We start from the raw sequence: 22,844 nt of genomic DNA on the forward strand, positions 1-22,844 counted from the left end.
GTACGACAGAAATTAAGCTCCGTAGACGTGACAGTAAGCCGGCTTAGAAAGGCTTGCGTCATGGCCGACGAACGCGAGCGGGAGAGTTCAAGCGTGCACACGAGTTCTTGGCTGAGTGGGTGCCAAGAAATGACAGGCTTGAGTTAGCATAATATGCCACGCGACCGTGCAAACCGGCCGCACTATTTGAATTGTCTTTCAAGCTTCGATCTCTACTTTGCTGTTAACCTTCAAATACTCGGCTCGCCTTTCATATGCTAATGATAGTGAAATCAGTTTCTCGCGAGAAGATTAGCCAACGAAATTCTGATTGACCGTTGAAAACAAGACAGCGCGTTAACCTGCTAGTTCGCACGTAACTGACATGCCCCGTTTATTTCAATTAGGAAGACTCGCCATGACCCCCGAATCCGTAATGTTCAATTGCGCCTGCCCGATTCTTCGGTGCTGTTAGCGGACTAAGCTGTATAGCTTAGTGCGCTGACAACGCCGAAGAATCGTAAGCATTACGCACCCAATGCGAACGGGTGACACTCAGCAGTCAACTTGGGGCACAAAGGGTAACCACGGTAAAGCAGCAAGGTATCGAGCAATCATCAGTGTAAACAAACTCAGATCGCATTTATTTCTCACGAGAACACACGCACTCGATCAGAAAACAATGCCAATCAAGATCAAGCAGTAAAATCGATGTTCATGCGACACTTAAGTTACAGATCTTTAAAGCGTAAGACAGCATAAAAGATGGCACACTCATCACACTTCTATACAAAATGTACACAAGCACCGAGAAGGGGGGCCGACGCAGTCACGTGCAAAGCAAGTGATGCGAGCTGTCCTTGGTGATGTCCTGCATTATCGTATTGACCAGGACTACGCCGAAGACGAAGCTGCCAATGACCACCATGACGGCGCCGATGGTGAACACCGCCACGGGCCGCTTCAAGGCGAATTTCTCCTGCTGGTGGAACACGCCCAGGAGGCACAGACCTGCAAGCAGCCGCTACACGTCAGCTCAGAAGAACAGCACGTGTTTGCAGTGTGCTGAATACGAGCTGTTTTAGCATTGCCGTAACCGCTCCTGCCACCTGCCAGCTAATACACGCTGCTCCTGACCGGTGAATGCGCGTGCGCCGATCAACAATGTGCGATGTTGGCAGGTGGCCGCAAGGCGGTAACGTTACGACAAATCGCTTATCAATTGAACGCACGTGGGACGTACTAGCGTAGATGTATAATCGTAATGACATTGGAACACGAGAAGGCGTGCATGCAAGCATCAGCACAGGCGTTTCGAGCGACGTAAACGTCAAGGCATGCTTGATCTCTTTTAAAGAGTAGTGCAACAGAACACTTCTAGCTCGTTGCGCTTTATCGCCGCGTCATTGAATGCCATCACCAGCGCTGCTGTTCTTCAGTGCACTGCGGTACCCTGGTCTGAGATAATACGTCACACCTATGCTAAAGCTACTCTCTGATCCCAGTAGCACGCACGATGTCACCGCCACACTGGCGCAACGCGCTGTAGACCCATCACAGCGTCCACGGGTCGATTATGGGACAATGCAACGAGCTTGGACAATGCAACGAGCGTGGACTTAAGCTCACATAAAGCGAACGGCACATGAGGCGACCGAAAGCTCGGAACTCAAGCCGGCCTGTGGCGTATTTTACACTCATCTGGCAAGCATCATTCGGAAGCCGGTTCCTCGGGGCTGCAGTTACATATTCGAAATCACGCATGTCAAAATTCAACCGCGAAAGCGTCATAAGGTACCTGTCGGAGATCGCTACTGCGCCTGCCTGCAGTGCGTGCGCGCTATACCGCGACGACTCGAGGGGTTCCAAAGCATGCATTCGAACACAGACGGGAGCGGCTTGCGAAGTGCCCGGATTCAATCGAGAACCGCTAAGCTCTTGGCCTGTGTGCGAGGCTGGGTGGCTTCGGTTTAGATACGCGTGAGCACCCATCGCAATACCTGGAGGAGAATGAAAAACAAAAGAAAGAAAAACAATGTCCCCTAACAGGGGAAATCAAATTAACTGTATTATGGACATGCTATACAATTCTCTAAACGAAAAAAAAAGCTACAATGTTGACAGACTTGTATCCTGCACTTGAACGATGAAGGAAAGTGTTCCGACAGTTACACGCAGGAAAACAAACAAAACAACCAAGAAGGAAACCAGTACACGATTCGAAGAGTATAGGCACAAGTACAACTAGAATCGCAGAATGGAATTGAAAAACGTTACTGCTTTTATATCTCAGAGAAATTGGCTGTGGGCCGGTGTCTTCATATCTTGAGTCCTGGCCGCTTCACAGGGTCGGCGCCCCTATTCCAGGGCACCGCCGAGTCTTGCTGCCTCGCACGCACGCTGCACAATTGCCTGTTGGGCTGCGAGCTCGCTACTGGTGAGCAGACCCTCCCATTGTTCCGCACTAGGTTAAATCGCAGAAATGTTTCAATTAGGGTAAAGATAAGCTCGTGGGAGCCTTTGTTAGATGCATAATTAATTTTCACGAGCGCATTTTTTTTTAAATTTAACCCCCACCGAAAATCGGCAGCGGCCAGAATCGAACCCGCGACCAATCAATCAATCAATCAATCAATCAATCAATCAATCAATCAATCAATCAATCAATCAATCAATCAATCAAGTCAATCAAGTCAATCAATCAAATCAATCAAATCAATCAAATCAATCAAATCAATCAGCAGCGCAACGCCACTGGGACACCGCAGCGGGTGAGAACCAGTGACAAACTAGGCCGAAGGAACAAAATAAAACATCTTGGACGAAAAGAAGGGATCGTGCATACTCTAGATCCGTGAGCCGACCGCTAACATCACACGACTTCCCAAACGTGGTTTCCGAGCACGAGTGAGTATGACTTCTGGCTCATCGGGAGACTTTGCACTTGCAGACCATGTGGCGCGCGAGTAACGAGCTTACCTGGAAAAATAAATACGTTGGCAGCTGCCAAGCAGCCCAGCAGCTCGATCACAATGCCGACGTTGGACGTGAAAGTGGCGAGAGCAACGGTAGTCAAGAACCAGCCGGTGGTGATGAAGAAGCGCCTCCGCGGCTCCCCTTCGATGAATTCCTTCGCAGAAACCTTCGTGAGCTCTGCGTACAGGCCGTCGAAGGCTCCCCTGCAGAAACGCAAGCACGCAAGATCATGTTATCTCCTGTTACGGAAATAGCCAACTGCACGTTCATATCGGGAGGTCTACGAGTGCGTCACGATTCTAGCTGCGCTGAATATTTCACATATCCGAAAAACTTACGCCATTTAAGTGACGCAAATTCGTATTATCAAATTGGTTACAACCTATCATATCAGTCACCATTGAATGCAAGTTGAAATTACAAGCGATTGTTCTGTCTTTGGTCCTGGCAGCTCATGTATATATCAACATTGTAAGATAGATTTCATGGATGTCTTCAGTAAACAAACAAATGCTGCCTGAAGAAGCCTCTTCTATACTACGACACATTGCCATCAACTACATAAAATCAATCAATCAATCAATCGATCAATCGATCGATCGATCGATCAATCGATCGACTTTATTGACCCTATATGGGCTGAATGATCAGGTGGGTTAAAAGCCGCGATTGCCGCCTTGACTGGGCCTCATTTTAAGCATTCGAGAAATGAGACCGCGCGAATATCAGAAAAGCTGCGCTAAATCGTGCCCTGCCCGCATGCGCGACAGTTTGCTCAAGTATACGGAGTTTCAATTCTTCCACGAAAACTTTGACGAAAGCGGGCGGCGACGGGCAAGCGGAGAATTAAGCCAGAACTGTGCTGCACCCACCGACCGCAGAAGGTGATCAGCGGGTACGTGGTGACCATCTTGACAATGAGGGCGCCGATGCCGAACAGGACCCAAGGGTTGGAGGCGTCGAACATCTGCATAATGTCCGGCTTGACCGTAGAGCCGTAGGCCAAGTACCCGAAAGTGCCCATGAGCGTGTAAATAACGAACAGGAAGGTGGTGGTCAGGACCGTGGCCTTGGCCAGATTCGCCAGTCGCCGGTCCCGCAGGTTCGCGTAGATGGGCACCACCACCTCGTGCGCCTGCGAAGGCAGGGTGCGTTTACTATACGGGAGTAGAAGAACGCGACAACGGAAGAAAATAAAAGGTCGCTGGCAATTGCGCAGATCTGTAGAATAAGAAATAAAAGCGAAAGAAATTGCATGCGCAGACATAAAAAAGACGCAAGCAAACGACCCACGCCCAGTACGTGAACACAAGCGCCGAGGCTCTTATACGCTCGTGCTCCAAATGTTAACAAAAAATAAATCAAAATTTAAAGTGATGTAGGTGTACCTAATAACGTACCGAATAACAAGTTTTTGGACAGCGCACATTCACCAGTTCTTTCTTTGCCGCTGTACGACAGTATATCAGGTGGACTATAGAAAAGATTGTTAGCCCTATTAGCATTCAAGTTGGATCAATGTTGACCTATAGCTAGACCAGCTAGACCACCGTCGTCAAAATGGACGCCTAGAATAAGTGAGACTATTAGGAGTCATTTCAAAAACTACCTTCACATTGAACAAATATGGGTGGTGGCTCACTGGCAAGAACCTAAATGTTTCCTGAAAACAATATTCGGGATCGAAAAAGGCGACGCCGCTAAAAATAGCGCTACAGCCACCCGTCTCGAAGGTCATCGAACACGAAGTTCGTAGGAGCGATAAATGAAGAAAGATTATACCCGATGTGGTAAGACAATTACCGCTGAAGGACCGCTAAACTAAAATGCTGAATGTATAAAAGCACCATTGCATTTACGAAGCACTGGAAAAACTAAATTTTAGAACCTATACGAAAATTAATGCAGGTGAAAGCAGAAGCCATAGCTGTTAGACAATCGCGTGAATTTACGTAGAAATAAACTAAATTAACATGTCCCGTTAGACATTTACTTCCTACGTACTGCTTTGATTCAGGTATGGCACTCGGGTTATTTCACGAGAGATACAAATGCGGCCGAAATCATTAGATTTCACTGCTTTCTTTTATTATACTCGCATCATTCAAGAACACCAAAGTTACACTTGTTTCTTCAGTAAAGCCATATTTTAGGAGAAAAAGTACCAAAGGTGTCCGCAATGCGGGGCCCGTTTTCATGCACCATGCGTTTTTGCATACACGAAGCGATTTAAAACAGCAAACAACATGAGTGCATTTTTCTGTAAAACTTAGTCATACGGAAGAGGTAGCTAGGGTGGTTTGAGACCTCCGCGGGAGAAAGAAGCAAATTTAAAAAGTTATTAATAGGCAGCTATTCTTAAGCGTTTCTATATTTAAACATTATCTCCAAAGAAAAAAAAGTATATCAATATATTTGTTTTTGGTTACAAGACCTCAATACGTTAAACAAATTTGCTGAATATTGTTTTTAGCCAGACACGTACCTTTAGAAATTGCCTTAAATTTTTCTAAAGGACACTTTAGAATTTTTTTTCTTTTCTAAAGGTGACTACTTAAACGCCGATAACACGAAACAAGAAAACTTCCTTTTTCTCAAAAATTATGGACAGAACTGTTCTCAGATACTAGATCAAAAACACTAAAGACAACTTGCATTATTTCGCTTATGATGACACTTAAGTGGTGCAACATGGGTGTTCAGCAGGATGTAATGGCACGCGGGAAAGAAAGGGCGAACAGAGCAATAAATAAGCGATAACTAACGTTAGTGAAAACAACCCCTTATTGCAACAAGGAGATTTTCTGTGCTCGTAAAAAAACTAGGTATAAACCGCTTTTATAAATATATCGAGACGAGCTCTCACTCACACATGAAAACGTGCCCTAAATACAACTTTCCTGTGTATGTGTTCTGTTTTTTGTCAATGTACACGAGGTTAAGCTCATATAACATAGTATTTGTTTTATTATTTCTGTTTACGCATTCGCATCGGCGTTATATGAAGCCCTATATGAAGCTACATGTTGATATCTGCACTTGAACGGTATTTATAGCAGGATTTTAAGATATTCTTAAAAATGGTTCATTAACGATTCGGCCCCTTGTTCTTACGAAATACGCTCAGAAATGGTCGTGGAGCGGTTGGACGCAGTTGCTGCCAGTTATTTTGCAAGTCGCACATCTGTACTATAAAATCGCTTCGAGCCAATTGACTCATGCCAGATATATAGGTCCCCTTGCGTGCGGCACTGGCAAATAATTCGATCAACATGTACAGAATGAAGCGTATGGGTAAAACGAGTTATTTCCTTCATTAAGGGTGAAAGTTAACGTCGGATACACAGCGCAGCCGCGCGACACCTACCTGGTAGGCAAAGCAGATCACCGGCAGGGTCACAACGAGGTCGGTAAGGTTGTCCGGTCTGTGGCGGTAAGGGAAACAATGCATTGCACACGGTCACTGCAACCATTCGCTCACAACACTGCACAGGCCGCTATGAAAAACGCATAGCTCGGGGATATAAGCAAAGTTAATTTCTTGAGCTCCATTCGAACATTCACATTAGCAACTTGGTCGCCCGTCTTCAACGTGCACCCTCATGTAGGTGAACATGCACAGAAAGAGCAAGAAACCTCTCCTGCATGGCGCTTTTTTCTTTTTGCAACATACCCACTCTTAGTGAACTACCACTCAAAACTTACTTTGTCTTCATGGTGACTTGCTCCAGCTCTTCCGTGGAATAAATAAATATCGTCAGGAAAACTGGGTACAGCATAACGAAGATTCCGAGCGAGCTAGAGAAGTCAGAGCGAAAAAGAAAGAGAGGGAAAGCATTATCAGATCTCATGGTAACGGATTTGATCAATCCAACACGTGTAGAAAATTTTCAACAATAAAATATGTCTGCCTCCCGACAGGAAGCAACAACAAATGCGCTATGCGTTAAGACGCACAGTTCAGCGGCGGGGGTCATACCGACACGTGCCGCACAAATGACGTTCCTTATCGAAAAGACCAGAGATTTGGGAGGCTCTTCACTTCACAGACTAGATCGTTCATGTTTTCCGAATGCTGTTAAGGCGCGGCATGACACCCATACGCAACAATGTTTACTGCTGCATAATTTACGGTCAAATAAATAGAACCAAAATCTGACGTCACTTTCTTTTTGCGTTATGTCGTGGTTACCAAGCCTACACCCACAGCAAGACTGACCCATGCGAAATCCCAGGATGCGCCAGTCCTTAATTGTTAAAGCGAATAACTTTTGCGCGGTTTGTCGGTGGTGGGACTTTTATCGCCGATGCAAAGAGCGCGTGCTCTCGTGCAACCGAGTTGTGGGGCGCATTCGTTGCCAAATGAAGGCTATTAAAGCCCTTAGAAACGCACGCGCTGTCTACCTACGCCACCGCGACATATCTGCGTGTTCTCTACGGAATTGTGCAATAGAACAACAAACGCTACCTAAGCCTCCTCGCTGAAACTTTAAATATAAGCCATCATGTCAAGCGTCCCTTTAACAAAGCGAATAGCGTTTTAGAAGCAATCGGGCTATTTGATTTCGTTGACAATTGTCATCGATTGACTTTCGCAGAAAATTCCCTACAAGTGTCATGTTGTTGGGCAGCGCCTATACTCAGCGTCCACAAACCTGGTGTATTTGAGGAAGTCCAGACGCTGGAAGTAGCACAGTGGCATGATGAGCAGCACAGCCGTGGCAAATGTGGTGAACTGGCGGTTCAGGTACCACTCGTGACAGAAGACGGGCCCGAACAGCGAGGCGAACACTGCAAGAACGTGGCAATCTTTTCAAGAATGGGCTATATCACGAGGCACGTTCTCATATGCAGGCAACGTGTACTCCCATACGTGGGGCGCAGCTGTGAGGCTGCCGCGCGCTACGCTGCAGCTTACTGTACATCTCCGCGGTGTTCACTGAGGTGATGGTCCAACTCGGCATCGTTTCCTGCGTACGAATACAATTCTAACCTGTGTGCGAAAGAAATTGTTTTACTTCGCACTTATGGCGAACCAATAGGTCGAGCTGGGTTTCGAATGTCTCACCGACTGTTAACTCCTTCATTCCTATTAGTTAAATGGGGTTTAATGGCGCAAAAGCGGCTAAGGCTATGCTGCGCCAAACACGAGGTGTTTTGAAATCCAGTTTATGAAGGAAAAGGCTAGAGGGAAAAAATCAGACATCCACCCGTTCGTAGCAATTTCTACAAAGGAAACCCATACGGGTTCCTCGAAAGAAAAACCTCGCAGTTGAAGAAAAATTCGTCCTGGTCCGGGACTCGAACCCGGGACCACCGCTTTTCCAGGGCAGCCGCTCTACCATCTGAGCTAAGCAGGCGGCTAGCAGATGGCAGGGCGAAGTCGAATTTGTCGACAACACGAAGCAAAGGCAAGAGTTTGATGTAGTTCTGCGGAAACCCGCAAGGTGGAGAGAAGGAAAGAATAAAGGGAAAATTAATAAATCAATAAATAAAGGGAAAGACTTTCCCTTTATTACCTGGAGGCGTTACCTGGAGGCTGTTCTTTCGAGGAACCCGTATGGGTTTCCTTTGTAGCAATTGCTAAATGTCTGATTTTCCCTTTATTTACTTCTCTCCACCTTGCGGGTTTCCGCAGAACTACTACATCAAGAAAAAGGCTGTGTTAATTATCTATATTTTATGTAAAAATCCAGTGTCGTCTAGAAATTTACGGACGTCACATGCTGGGACTAGCGGATCACCTAAAATTAGAGCAGGATGCAAAGGTATGTGTAGTTGATATAATTTGTGCAAAAGTGTTCGTCTGTGTGTTTCAATCTGCGTACATGTAATATGTGCATAACTGCCAGTAGCTGCTGACATTTCTCGCATGTTGGTGTGTCTTCTTTCGTAAGTAATTGTGTGTGAGGTGTGTGTGCCCAATGCGTAGTCGGCACAAAACTACTTCGAAGAACCGCTCCTGATAACATGACTTCCCTTCGCCAACTATGGGTTTAGTGAGATGTAGCTTGTTGTCGGCACAATGGTCCCATTCGCGTTGCCATTTTGACGTTAAGGCTTTTCTAATCGCACGGATGCTATCTTTGTATGGAAGTGTTGTGTTTGTTAACCCTTTGTACGCTGCCATCGATGCACATCTATCAGCTGCTTCGTTACCTGGTATCCCAACATGGCTTGGCGCACAGCAAAAACGAATTGACCTCCCGTATTTGCTAAGCGCCACCATGTTTAAAATGTCTCCTATCAGGGAATCACACTCAGATTTCAGATGTAGAGCCTTCAGTGTGCTTAAAGAATCTGTGTATATGACTGCATTTTTGTGTTTATAAGCGATAATCTTTAACAACCCATATAGCGAAAACTTCGGCCGTGAAAGCAGGCGTGTTGTGGCAACCGAATACTTCTTTCCAAATTTGCCGTTACGACCTCCACACCCACGTGTTCTTTCGTTTTAGAGCCATCAGGGTAGAATTCCGCGTGATGTTGATATTTTTCCTGAAGAGCACGGAATTCTTGTATAATGTGTTCGCGCGGGGGTGTCTTCCTTCTATAAATGTGTTAATGTCCAGTCATCTAACGGTTGAAAATCGTACCACGGGGGCAAACGCTTTGGCTTTCTGGCAACCTGGAGCACTTCGCGAGGAATGTTGTAATCTCGAACATATTCCTCATATCGCAGGACAAGCGGCTTAATCATGTTCGGTTTATTTGTATAGTGTAGCCGTGAGTTGCATTGTGTGAGAATGTTGTAGCAAACGTGTTGCGTTGATGGCTGAACTCTGAGTACTTGAGAGAAAGTCAGCAATGCTCTGCGCTGCTGTAATGAGGGTTTATTATACTCATCGTATAAACTTTGAATAGGTGACGTACTGTAGGCACCACTGGCCAGTTGCAGTCCAAGGTTGTGTACTGGATCAAGTCCTTGGATGTAGGACTGTCTGGCTGAGCCGTAAACCACGGAGCCGTAGTCTAAAAGGCTACGCACAAGAGACCGGTAAGTACGTAAAAGACACGCTCGGTCGGAACCCCAGTGCTTATGAGATAAAACCTTGAGGATATTCAATGCTTTATTTGCCTTAATCTTTAGTGCTTTAATGTGGGCTAGGAAGTTTAGTTTTTTGTCAAATATTACTCCCAAGAATTTATATTCTTGTTTTACCGGCAGCGCAACATCATTCAATTTTAAATCCGGGTCTAAGTACAACCCTCGTTTTTGTGAAAATAGCACTAACAGTTTTCTGAGTCGAGAAGCAGAAGCCATTTTTCTCAGCCCACTCCATTAGCTTATTTATTGTTATCTGGAGCTGCCTTTCACATGTTGGCAAGTTTGAGGCGCGGCACGCTATTTGCAGATCATCGACGTATATGGAGTGCATAACAGAGGTGGAAATGACTGTTGATAGAGTTCATTTTCCCTATGAAGAGTTGTGCTAAGTACGCCGCCCTGTGGCACGCTGTTTTCCTGGATTCCTTCATTCCTATTGACGGCTAAATTTCACTTATTGTGGTCTATCCCGCCGAAGCGATCCACAACGAAGAAAAGTATTTCCAACAGTATGCATTGTCATTAATTCGGTCGATCAGCATTAATTAGTATAGTACCAGTCGCAGGCGAGCTGCTCACATGAGACGAGCTGCTGACGCCCAGACCGAGTTGCAGTGGCCCTTCTCTCATGTATAGTAGCCGAGAAGTTCCCTTTTGGAGAAGCAACAACAACACGACCTGCCCTCATTGATGCATCTCTGTATGCCAACTGGACTCCGCCGAAGAGAGGCCACCCTGCTTTATCGCTTATGGCTAGGGGTGGCCTTCACGAAATCCTACTCGTTTCGCATTGGAATGGCCGACAATGCTCTCTGCAATGCCTGTCTTTGCGAGTAGACGCTGGAACACATTCTGTGCGACTGTCCTGAATATAATGTTCAGAGACAGTCCATGGCGTCCGTTCTAGCGCACCTGGACAATAGACCATCGTCAGATGCAACCATTTTCACATATCGCCGACAGAAGACATCGCAGCTGAAGGCGACGAAGGGACTACTTCGGTTTATGAAGGATACGGGCTTGGACAAGCGGCTGTGACAGTGATGTGGCGTACCGCGCAAGAGTGACGGACTGTAACTGACGATGTGTTTGCTGTGTTATGTGCTCTCTCTCCTCCCATCTTTCATCCCCCCCATCCCGCTCCCATGTGTAGGGTAGCAAACCGGTTAGGCTAAACTGGTTAACCTCCCTGCCTTCCTTCTCCACTTTTTCCTTCCTTCCTTGGAGAAGCAAACGAAAATAATATGTAATAAATTGTAAGCTAAAAGCTTCACTGTTCGCTAAACTAAAGATCAAAATAGGAGCCATGATTCTCGATAACAGCAGGAATCGAAACCAGGTAACAGTGCCGAGATTCGGACAAGAACAATCGAGGCAATACCCACAGAGCTGTCACCCAATTACGTTCTTTAATGCATGCACTGTAGAAAGCAGCGGTCACTTTAACGGCCATGTCTTCGTTCTTTTATAAACCATTGGCATCATTTCGACAAGTCGTTTTTATGACCGTGAACATGGAGAGAAGAAAGAAGACACGAATACTACATTAAGAAAAAATTGCTCGTGAAAACGCGATTCGATTGGCTGCCGTGTGCGGTACGTTGCGGTAAGTACGCCTTACAAAATGACGGCCTGCCGTCATTTTGACGGTGAAATGCTTGGAATTGGCGCTTCCAAGATAGTTCCAGTCATTTAGTGAGAATTTTTCTTTTTTACAGTAGATATAGCACAACGTAGGCGGGGCAAAGTTTTTGGTTAAGTGAAACACGTATTCAAGCACATAAGGAGGAGGATCAAAATATCCCTATTGAAACAAATATCCAGCGGCGAGAAAATTGCTCAACATGGAAAAAAAAGGCTCAGATTTAGCTACACACTTGAGCGTGATCTAGTTTCGGAACAGACCTCGTCGACCGTGGCGGCTCTGAGAGGCCGAGTGACAATTCAATCGAGAATTCGCATGTCTGACAAATTCGCACAGGGTGCCATTATTTGATAATAGTAGGTACCGGAATCAGGAAGAATTAGTTCTCCGATGCAAAGCGCCCCAAAGCATGAGACACAGAGCGACGAAAGACAATGATCAGTGGGTTTAGCGATCTGCAGTCCAGTCTGCAGTTCAAGTCAAATGACTCATTGCCTACACCTGCATATTAGTTTTGGCAGCGTTTGACAGCACTGGTGTGCTACGTCGCAAGTATTTTATAGTAAGAGTTCCGTATAGCTGGAGCATACTGACGCAAGACATGTGTTCCCCGTTTTACCGGCACAGTTAACAGTCAAGCACAGCTAACTTCCCCGGTGCTTTCCTTGGTTTCATTGTCTGCTGACTTTTTAGATATATACATATAATTGCTTGCGACGTACACATACTTGCGACGTGCTGTCCAACGCTCGCAAAACTAACCTCCGTGTCACAGCAAGGAAGCGTTGCGTTCTGTTTACAGGGCTTGACGTCCGGTAGCTGCACAGTCGACTATAAGCAGACTATGGGAGACGCCTTAATGAACGGTTCCTGATTAATTTCGACCACCTAGGGGTTCGTTAACAAGAAAGCTTTTTATGCTTACACCTACAGCAGAACACAAGATAAATTTTTAATTACTAGGATAACTCAAGATGAACTGAGTCATGAGCTTCAGTAACGGTCGATCCGCGTATACATATGACAATCCTCTTAACTTCCATAGAAGTGATCACTGCACATTTTCCATCTTTGTTTCATTTATTCAATTTGCTTACACTTAACTGCGCAGTGACTATGTAAATTTCAGTTGTCTTTACTGCCCCCCCCCCCCCCCCCAGGCGGTTTAGAGATTTCGTTTGACATTTTAATCAGCACTGCTTCATTTTGCCATATCAACTAGTTACGGCCCTCTTGCAGTTAATCATTTTAATATTTTTTGTGTATTTTACCTTCCCTTTTAAGTTTCTGTATTTATACAGTAATTCCTGCATTTTCATAGCTTTTTTCGAGTTTAGACATGTTTTAACACTACTGTGCCACCTAGTGAAAACATCGTACTCGTTTACAGATTTCGTCATACCGTTTTACTACTGACTGCTTTTACACAGCCCTACTTAGTTTCAATTACATTTATCGTTTTTCTTTTGTTTAACGTCTGGCTCATCTTAAGATCACGTTTCGTGTAACTCAAGGACACCCTAGGCTATTTTAACGGTATTTACGCTAAGTCCAAACGCGACAAAGTTGGCGATCGACTAGCAGTCGGCACCACCTCGCCTTTCTAGTCTTCACTGCAGCCACGATGAGTAGGCCCTTATCTGCGGCTGTGCCATATCAATATTATCGTTGGTTAGAAAACCTGCTCAAGCCATCCAATCGAACGAAACCATGTACAGATAACTTTCCTTTCTTGAGCAAACTCACCGGTCGGCCTCGCGGCTCTCTGATAAGATAGTTATGCTTCTGTTGCGAACAATGCCTGTCAGAAGTCCGCCCCCAGTTATGTTTGCACTGGCTGCAGGGTACACACTTGCTGCCTTGTATAGCATACAGACTGCAAGTTGGCGCCCGTGCGTGCTTTACGTTGCGCCGTGAACCTGCGTCTTTTTTTGCGCAATTTACTTATTCGTTAGTTCAAGACCCACATGAAAACGTCGAGAGAGTTAACTAGGAGTGTGAAAAGTCACCGCTGGACGTTTCGATTCCTGTGGTCATCGATCGCTTCAAATAACACACTTCTGTGCTGTAAGAGGCCGTTCGCAAAGCGATTGCCATAAAATTACTCGATCTTAACGAGCGCGTTTTCTTTCCGGATAAAACTCAAATAAAGCAAGCGTGCTATATTTGAGTACTAAACCAAAAGTGCAATAGTGAAAAGCTGCGGTCATTGGTATTAAAAATCGCACAATTCAATCTACACGTCGCTGTGGGATGCAATTCAGGGCACGCAAATTGCGCCATATAATCGAATTTGCAATTTTCTCATGCCTGACTGCCTTCTCTGATTGGCTGAAGACGCTACATGGCGGAGAGAGAGAGAACTTTAATGGCAGAAAGGTGGATAGATCGGGCTGAGTGATGCGGCTAGCTTGCTACTCCAAGCTGGGGAAGGTCCAGGCTGCAGGAGCGTATAGCCAAGAGACCATTTAGAGCAAGCATGATTTGCGCAGCCGTTCTCGCCACAGGTGTATTCGAGCGAGATAGCGGCTACCGAAAGGCGTCAATTATTTGTCGCAGCATCGTCTCTATTACCATCGTATTTATTACCGCCTCTGGATGTTCACCCCACGTCATTTATCCGCCTGTTGCGGGAGTCGGGTAGCTCGAGCCAGGAGGCCTCAAGGGTTTGCATCTTCATTTTTCTTATCGAGAGGATGCGACCGCTTCCTCCGCTTGCGCACTGACGCTGCCGCCTATTTGTGTGTCAAACTGCACTTGCTCATGTGTTGCAGTATTGTGACCTTTATTTTACCTTCGAACAATTTTTCGTGCGGGACATCGCAATTCAAGCATTTCATTGCCTCGACTGTACATAAAGATTGGCCATGGCTGCCTGCACAGCGGGGGTACGTCGTCTGCCCCGTGCAGACAACGTTAACCTGGCCAAGCTTTGAACACTTGCAACACTGCAGTGCACATTATGGCGCACCGAATGCCGCATATCGCACCTTGAAGTGAGCAGGTAGGGTTGCCTCCCTCGAAAAGTAGCTCAACGCTTGTTTAGCGGCCGAAGCCATGGAAATCATGTATCTTGATTGTTGGATGATTGGATGATCGATTGGATCATCTTGGATGATTTCCTCAGATGCCATTCGGAGTGACCGTGGCTGCGCCCCGCCCTTGTTAATAAGCAACCCCAAAACCCGTATGTCTCCACCTCGGGAATAAGCGAGTCGTGGACAGGTTTCTAACCATGCAGTATCCCCCTTCCTGCGCAAGACGAGGGGCTCCGACTTGTCCGGGAAACAGCACAGTCCGCATTCTGCTGCGTACTTTTGAACTGTGGTGGCAGCTTCCTAAGGGCTCACTCCATCTGTCCAAAGCTGCCCTCTGTTGTATATATGGTTATATCGTCCGCGTAAAGGGCGTGACGAATCCCCCCTACGGCTGTAAGTTTCTCCGGCTAGTGCATGAGGGCAACGTCGAAAAGCAGTGGAGAAAAGACCGCTCCCTGAGGCGTACTCCTGGTACCTATGGCTATCGGGTCGGACCTCGTGTCAAATATTGATGTGAGCTGGCCTGTGTTGCAGGAAGTCGATGTAATTAAAGGTACGCTTTCCGCAACAAATACCCGGTAGATTTTCCAGAATCTTGGAGTGTTTCAGGTTGTGGAAAGCCCCCTTAGGATCTCGCCAGTATGGATCTACTGTTGTGCTTGCACGAGGGATCGATCACCTCCATCTTCAACTGCAGTAACACGTCTTGGGTTAAGAAGCGTGCCCGAAACCCTGGATACGCCGATATATACGTCTTCTAGATATGCGAATGGCGCAGTTGCACCGCTTTCTCAATGAGCTTCCCTGCACAAGACGTATGCGACATTGGTCTCAGGTTATCGATGTTCACCTCGTTTCTAGTCTGGGGAATGAAGCTGACATCAGCCGTCTTCGGCGCCCTGGGTAGCTTTTTGAGCGCCTGCCGATTAAGATTGGGAAGCACTTTGTCGTTCCCTGGCGCCGTGCGCCCGACGTTATAGCCATAGGCGCCGCCTGTATTTCTTTGTTTCCCTCCCCCCCTTCCTACTTGTAGAGTAGCAAACTGGACTCAAGTCTGGTTAACCGCCCTGCCTTTCCTTCCTCTCTCTCTCTCTCTCTCTCTCTCTCTCTCTCTCTCTCTCTCTCAAACCCATGATTCAGGTCCGGATTATCCATATCTTCATACTCCCGTACTGCCTCGTTGTCTTCTATTGTACAGAGATATTTTCTGGTGAGGGCTACAACGCTTGTCTGTGCCCGTGCAGCCATGCAGGGCTCTCTTACTGTTACGTTGCTGCTCCCCGCGCGACTTGGTAGGTTCTAGCTAACATCTAAGACGCCACGCCGTATTGGTGCCGAGGCTGCACTCATCTCTTCCGTTTCCTTTTCTAAAATCACTTCACACACACACTTTCATGGAGTCGCATTTGGCCAACCAATTGTTCTTGGTCAAGGTTCATGCATACTCTCCCGCATGCCACGTTACTTCCGCGATCTTGATCTGGAGCTTGCCGTTATACAGTCACCTCTTCCACTGCCGTGTGGGGCGTCTTCTGGCTTCCCGTAGGCGTAGCAGGTGGTTGTCGATAGCTGGGACTTCTGAGGTCTGAAGCGTACGCATAATACGATCCCCGATTCCCAGCAATGACTCCGCCCTCTTACTTTTCATTGGGCGCGTTAAGCGTGGAGTTTGCCGCCTTTCGACCACGACCAGCCCGTCAGTCTGCGCTGTGCTCTCGGCTTGCGATGCTTATTGTAGTCGAGGCCGATCTTGAGAATGCAGTAGTCACTCCCCAAGGTCGCCTGTGTGATGTCATTCATGGTTTCTCGCTCTTTTAATCAACGCGATATCTGGACGCATCTCTCGAGACACTTTCCAATCATTGTCGGATGCTGCGGGTCCGTAAGAATCGTTAGCGCTACGTCTGAGATGGCCGCAGCGAGTTTTCTGCTCTTAATGTCCTACTTACTATGACCCACACAAGAAGCTATACGCGTTAAAATCCCCCGCTATAAGAAAAGCTGATTTTGCCAGTTGCGGCGCCTTTGGGAAAATCTCGTCAAAAGACGCACCCCTGTGTTTCGGTCGACCATACATGTTCAACACGTACGCACTTCTGCTAGTTCGTACGTCGGTAGAAGCTGTATTCAGAAGTCAAGGTGCGGTCTGGAGGGGAATTATTCGCTCATGTATTTATTTGTCTTGCGGCGTTTTCAGCTGTTGGTTGTGATTAAGCTGGTCAGTACAGGACAAACAAATCGCACTTTCTCTCTCTCAGCATAAATAATTGGCAAGCGGAAAATCGAGGGCATTGATTCATTTCCTGAAGTATGAAAATCCTTGTGCGTGTTATAACTGAAGGTACTGCTTTTGTTCCTTTTGCAATTCTGGCTCGTGAAAAAATTACGCGTTGCAGACGAGGGCACATTAAAATCAAATAGATACGGTATGTCATTTCAGTACATTCATTACTGCTCGTTATAATAATTATAGCGCCCGTCCGAAAATGCCCTCATTCTGCCTACACTGTCTACTATATCTGTGCAGAGTTTCAGTTCGCCACCCCAATTCCTGCCGGTATCGTTTGAAGTCATTGAGAAAGTTGCGTACGCTCTGTGGAAATGCGAACATACTACGTAGATACTCGACAGGCATGGCACGAAGCTCGGAAACACTTCTTAAGCAATTATTAAGCGAATAGAGAAAGTAAGTACAGTCATGCCCGTTGCAGATACATTCAGGATCGCACCTCGAATGAGTATAGCACGGGATTGCAGCATCAGCACTTTGGCCAACGTTATCGTTGCTTCTGGGAAAACAAGCGACGACATTCACCGCTCACGTGGTGTGTGTCACGAGGACAGTGTGCAAAGACAAGCTTGCGAAACCGTTGGCGCTGCTCGAGAGGGCAACGCTTATCGTACTAATACTTCCTGATGCGCCGGATCGATCTACGATATGTGTACACGGTTCAACATCGCGCTCGAGTGACTTGGCCAGCTGCGACCGGGAGCCACTCGGGTGTAGTGAGCGATAAAAGCTGATGATGATGATGTGTAGTGTTTTATGGCGCAAGGGCCAGGTTTGGCCAAAGAGCGCCATGACAAGTGGTAGTGTTAACGATATATTATGGAAGATGTGACTTGGCTGCAAAGTGGCCCAAAAATAGTCGCTGTAAAGTGCGTAAAATCTGCGTGCTATAAAATTATGGCGATGACTAATGATGGATACTATGTACATTAAAATCCATCGTAAACGAATGATGCAAAATAGAAAATATATAAGATTCTAAAATTCACTAGAGCAACACTGCCTCGTTAGAGCCCTTGAGACACAAGGGCCTAGAGGCATGTGCTACATAAAAAATTTATCACAGCGGCATCCTCTGGAAAGAGGATGCGCTACGAGTTTAATGGTCTTAATACATGTAGGACAACATCATTTAAAAAGTTGAGGATTGCCTTGGTGTCACAAAGCGGTTCCTTACCAAGAAACATAGCCGGGTGTAGAGGGATGTAGTGTTGGTAAGCAAGCGGAAAATGTTTCTCTCCGTGTCGGCTTCCCGACACTCCAGGAGCACGTGGAGGACGGTAAGCCTCTTGCCGCATCTACCATAGATTGGGGGTTCACTTCCGGTAAGTAGATAATTATGGGTGCCAAATGTGTGTCCTATTCTGAGGCGACAGAATAGGTCATCTGTTCGCCGAGATTTTGTTGGGGAGGGCCAAGAACCTAACTGTGGTTTTATAACGTGCAGCTTATTTATTTCTGCGTCCCACATGCGTTGCCAGTGGTTTCGCAGTTTCTTTAGTATGTAAGGTTTCAGATCTGTGAGAGGCACCAAAGCAGTATTATTAACAGTAGGGAGTGCAATTGACGTAGCCATCTGGTCTGCCAAAACGTTACCTTCAATTCCACTGTGGCCGGGTACCCAGCATATGATGATTTGCTGGTTAGATAAGCTTTGCACATGTCGGAATAGACCTCAGTAAGCACAGGATTTTTATGTTTGTAGGGCGACATGAAGGCCTTCACCACACTTAGGGAGTCAGTATATATAACGGCCTTTTGGAGTTTTGATTTCTTTATATGCTTTACAGCCGACCATACAGCGTAGGCCTCAGCTGTAAACATGCTTGTTTCTGGATGTAGTACATCGGATTCCGAAAAAGAGGGACCGACGGCTGCATAGGATACTCCGGCACGTGACTTGGAAGCGTCTGTGTAGAACTCTGTGCATGAATGCTTGTACTGAAGTTCTAGGAAATGCATTCGAATTTCTACCTCTGGAGCATGCTTTGAAACTTTTAGGAAGGATACGTCACATTCTGTGACCTGCCAGTCCCAAGGAGGTAATAGCTTGGTTGGGCGCATTAAGCGGTGCTCCAGGAGTGGGACATGCATATCATCGCTAAGCTCCTTCACACTCAGCGTGAAAGGCTGTCTTATAGACGGACGGTTTCGGAAAATTGTAGCACACGTTATATCAGTGACAGTATTAAAACATGGATGTTCAGGATTAGAGTGCACTTTGAGAAAATACGTAAAGCTGATGTATGATCTTTGCAAGTGGAGCGGCCACTCATTCGATTCGGCATATAAGCTTTCGATCGGGCTTGTTCTGAAAGCGCCAGTTGCTAAGCGGATGCCCAGATGGTGGACAGGATCCAGCATCCTTAGTGCGCTCGGGGCGGCAGAGTTGTACACTACGGCACCATAATCCAATCGTGACCGAATTAGGCTCTTGTAGATATTCATTAGACACTTTCTGTCACTAGCCCACGTAGTCGTAGATAGAAGTTTCATTAGGTTCATTGTTTTTAGACATTTTTCTTTCAGATATTTAATGTGTGGTATGAAAGTGAGTCTATCGTCAAGTATAATACCTAGGAATTTGTGCTCCTTGTTTACAGGTATTTGGTGTCCACACAGTTCTAAGCAAGGATCCGGGATCAGGCCTCTCTTTCGTGTAAAAAGAACAACAGAACTTTTGTTAGGATTGATTTTAAATCCATTTTTCTCTGCCCATTTTGATACTTTGTTCAAGCAACGCTGTACCTGTCTCTCGCACACTGCGAGGTTACAGGACTTAAAAGCTATTTGAATGTCGTCCACATAGACAGAATAGAAAATGGTCGGCGGTAATGAAGCACGAAGCGTGTTCATCTTCACGATAAAGAGCGTGCAGCTAAGCACGCCTCCCTGGGGTACACCAGTTTCTTGTATGAAAGGACGTGACAGTACATTGCCGACTTTTACCCGGAATGTACGTTTGGACAAGTAGTTTTTTATTATGTTTAGCATATTGTCATGAATGCCCATTTCTGACAAGTCTCTTAAGATGCCGTAGCGCCACGTTGTATCATAGGCATTCTCCATGTCGAGGAATATGGATAAGAAAAACTGCTTGTGTACAAATGCGTCCCGGATATTTGCTTCTACACGTACAAGATGGTCAGTTGTGGAGCGCCCTTCTCGGAAGCCGCACTGATAAGGATCAAGCATTTTGCTCTGTTCAAGCAAAAAGATGAGTCGCCGATTTATCATTTTTTCAAACACCTTACAAATGCAACTTGTGAGGGCTATTGGGCGGTAACGTGCCACTGAGGAAGGGTCTTTTCCTTGTTTCAAAACAGGGACCACAATGGCTTCCTTCCATGCGATTGGAAGGTACCCTGCATCCCAGATGGTGTTGAAAAGTGTGAGTAGTGTAACTTGCGTATTTTTGAGCATTTCATACATGATTCGATCCGGTCCTGATGCGGAGCTCTTGCATGCGCTCAAGGCAGCTCTCAATTCAGCAATACTAAAAGGACGGTTGTAAGGCTCATTCTCTCGACCTTTTCTTGTTAATGGCTTACGTTCTTCTGTTTGTTTGTATTTGAGAAAGGATTGTGTATAATTTGTTGGACTTGACACGCTCTCAAAATATTCCCCAAGTGAGTCTGCCTGATCTTGTAGGGTATCGCCTTCTGTGTTTACCAAAGGGAGTGCATGTGCTTGTCGCCCTCTTATCCTATTGACCCTGTTCCAGGCTTTCGCCTCATCTCTGAACGAGTTAATACTCGATAGAAACTTCTGCCAACTTTCTCGTCTGGCCTGTCGGCGGGTTCGCCTGCCTTCGGATTTTGCTTTTTTAAAGTTGACTAGATTCTCCGCAGTGGGAGAAGCGCGTAGCAACCCCCACGCCCTGTTCTGTTTTTTACGAGCGATCCTACAATCGTCGTTCCACCATGGGACACGCCGTTTGCAGGCCAAGCCTTTTACTTCTGATATGCATTTAAATGCGACATCTATTATGAATGCTGTAAAAAGCTCGACTGCAGCGTCAATTCCTAACGAAGACAGGTCAGCCCATGTGATACTAGTTAGAGATCGAAATTTCTCCCAGTCAGCTGTCTCAATCTTCCACCTAGGTGCGTATGGTGGATATTCGTTTTCTTTACATGATCTTAGCAGTATAGGGAAGTGGTCGCTACCGTAAGGGTTGTCGGTAACTTCCCATTCAAGTTCAGGCAGTACAGACGGGGAGACTATACTAAGATCTATCGACGAAAAGGATCGGTTTGCAAGAGAGTAATATGTGGGTTCTTTCTTATTGAGAGGGCACGCTCCAGAAGAAAAAAGGAACTGTTCAACAAGGCGACCTCGCGCATCTATACGAGAGTCGCCCCACAGGGAGCTGTGCGCATTGAAATCGCCAAGAAGAGCATAAGGTTCTGGCAATTGATCGATCAAGGAGTGAAATTCATGTTTGTTCAGTTGGTAATGCGGGGGTATGTAAAGGGAGCAAATGGTGATGAGTTTGTTTAGTAGGACAACTCGAACCGCCACTGCTTCAAGGGGCGTTTGTAGCTTTAAAGGTTGACACGCAATACTTCTACGAGTAAGAATCGCAACACCACCCGATGATGCGACGGCATCATCGTGATCTTTGCGAAACGTAACATACGTACGGAGAAAGTTTGTGTGTTTAGATTTTAAGTGTGTTTCCTGTAAACACAGCACTTTTGGATTATGTTTGTGGATGAGTTCTTGCAAATCATCAAGGTTTCTAAGGAGACCTCTGATGTTCCATTGAATGATTTGTGTATCCATGTTTAAGGTAAATTGGTGCTGTGTTTACGGAAACGGACGTGATGTCTTAGATTACAGAGCTCTTGCGAGGCCCTGTAACCGGGGTTCTGCCTTTTTTGGAGCGTTCGAGGGAGCCTTGCCGCTCCTTAGGCGCTTGGAGCGCCGTGGGGGTAGGTGTTGTGTCCATTGCCTCATGTGAGGCGCCGGACACGCGCTCTTGCGAGCGAGAAGTAACTAGAGAGGGTCCCGCCTTGGGGGGCAAGACCCCTGCGCCCACCAGCCCGGAGGTTGATGGGGCTCCCTGTGGGATTTGGCTGCGCCGGCTGTTGCCAGCGCAGGAAGGGGTCGGGGAGGCCGGGGCAGCCTCAGCTGCGCCAACCTTCGGGGTCGATGATCCCTCATTCAGGGTTGACGGATCAGCGCTAGCTGCAACCACCGCGGGGGCAGATGGCGTAGCTGCCGACTCACTGCCTGTGGGCCGGACAGCCGCCGGAGGCCGTTGTGACGCTGCCCCGACGCGCCACTTCGGCAAAGCTTTTCTTTGGCAAGTATGCTACCCGCCTGCGTGCCTCTTTGAATGAAATGTTTTCCTTTACTTTGATTGTTACTATGTCTTTCTCTTTTTTCCAGGACGGGCACGACCGCGAGTATGCGGCGTGCTCGCCTTCACAGTTTACACAATGGAGAGTGTTTACGCAAGCTTCAGAAGTATGTTCGTGTGCACTGCACTTCGCACAGGTTTGACGGCCTCGACAGCTCTGCGAACTGTGGCCGAAGCGTTGGCATTTGAAACATCTAAGCGGATTTGGCACATATGGCCTAATACGGAGCTTGATGTACCCGGCCTCTACAGACTCGGGCAGAATACTTGAGCCGAAAGTCAATATAAGGTGTTTGGTCTTGATTTCTTTGCTGTCACGCCTGATCTTAATTCTTTTAACATTGATAACGTTCTGGTCACTGAAGCCCTCCAAGAGTTCATCCTCAGTGAGCTCCAGCAAGTCATCGTCCGAGACAACACCGCGGCTTGTGTTCATGGTACGGTGCGGGGTTACTGTTACTTGGGTCTCCCCAAACGACACAAGTTTCGGCAGCTTCTCG

The 22,844-nt window shown here is 46.6% G+C and overlaps 1 protein-coding gene across 2 annotated transcripts in view; it reads right to left on the reverse strand.

Annotated features, from left to right (window-relative positions):
• Positions 1–596: 596 nt before the first annotated feature.
• Positions 597–22,844, reverse strand: part of LOC135906667 (sodium-coupled neutral amino acid transporter 7-like) — a 71,116-nt gene continuing 48,868 nt past the window's right edge. For both annotated transcript variants that reach the window (XM_065438201.2, XM_065438202.2), the window contains exons 5-10: positions 7,611–7,746; positions 6,661–6,753; positions 6,323–6,380; positions 3,828–4,090; positions 2,959–3,158; positions 597–990 (exon numbers count right to left, since the gene is read on the reverse strand). In XM_065438201.2, coding sequence (XP_065294273.1) covers positions 809–990; positions 2,959–3,158; positions 3,828–4,090; positions 6,323–6,380; positions 6,661–6,753; positions 7,611–7,746 — 932 coding nt within the window. In that variant the 3' untranslated portion in view covers positions 597–808. The remainder of the gene's footprint in view (positions 991–2,958; positions 3,159–3,827; positions 4,091–6,322; positions 6,381–6,660; positions 6,754–7,610; positions 7,747–22,844) is intronic.

The sequence above is a fragment of the Dermacentor albipictus genome, chromosome 1, assembly GCF_038994185.2.
Source record: "Dermacentor albipictus isolate Rhodes 1998 colony chromosome 1, USDA_Dalb.pri_finalv2, whole genome shotgun sequence".
Lineage (NCBI taxonomy): Eukaryota > Metazoa > Arthropoda > Arachnida > Ixodida > Ixodidae > Dermacentor > Dermacentor albipictus.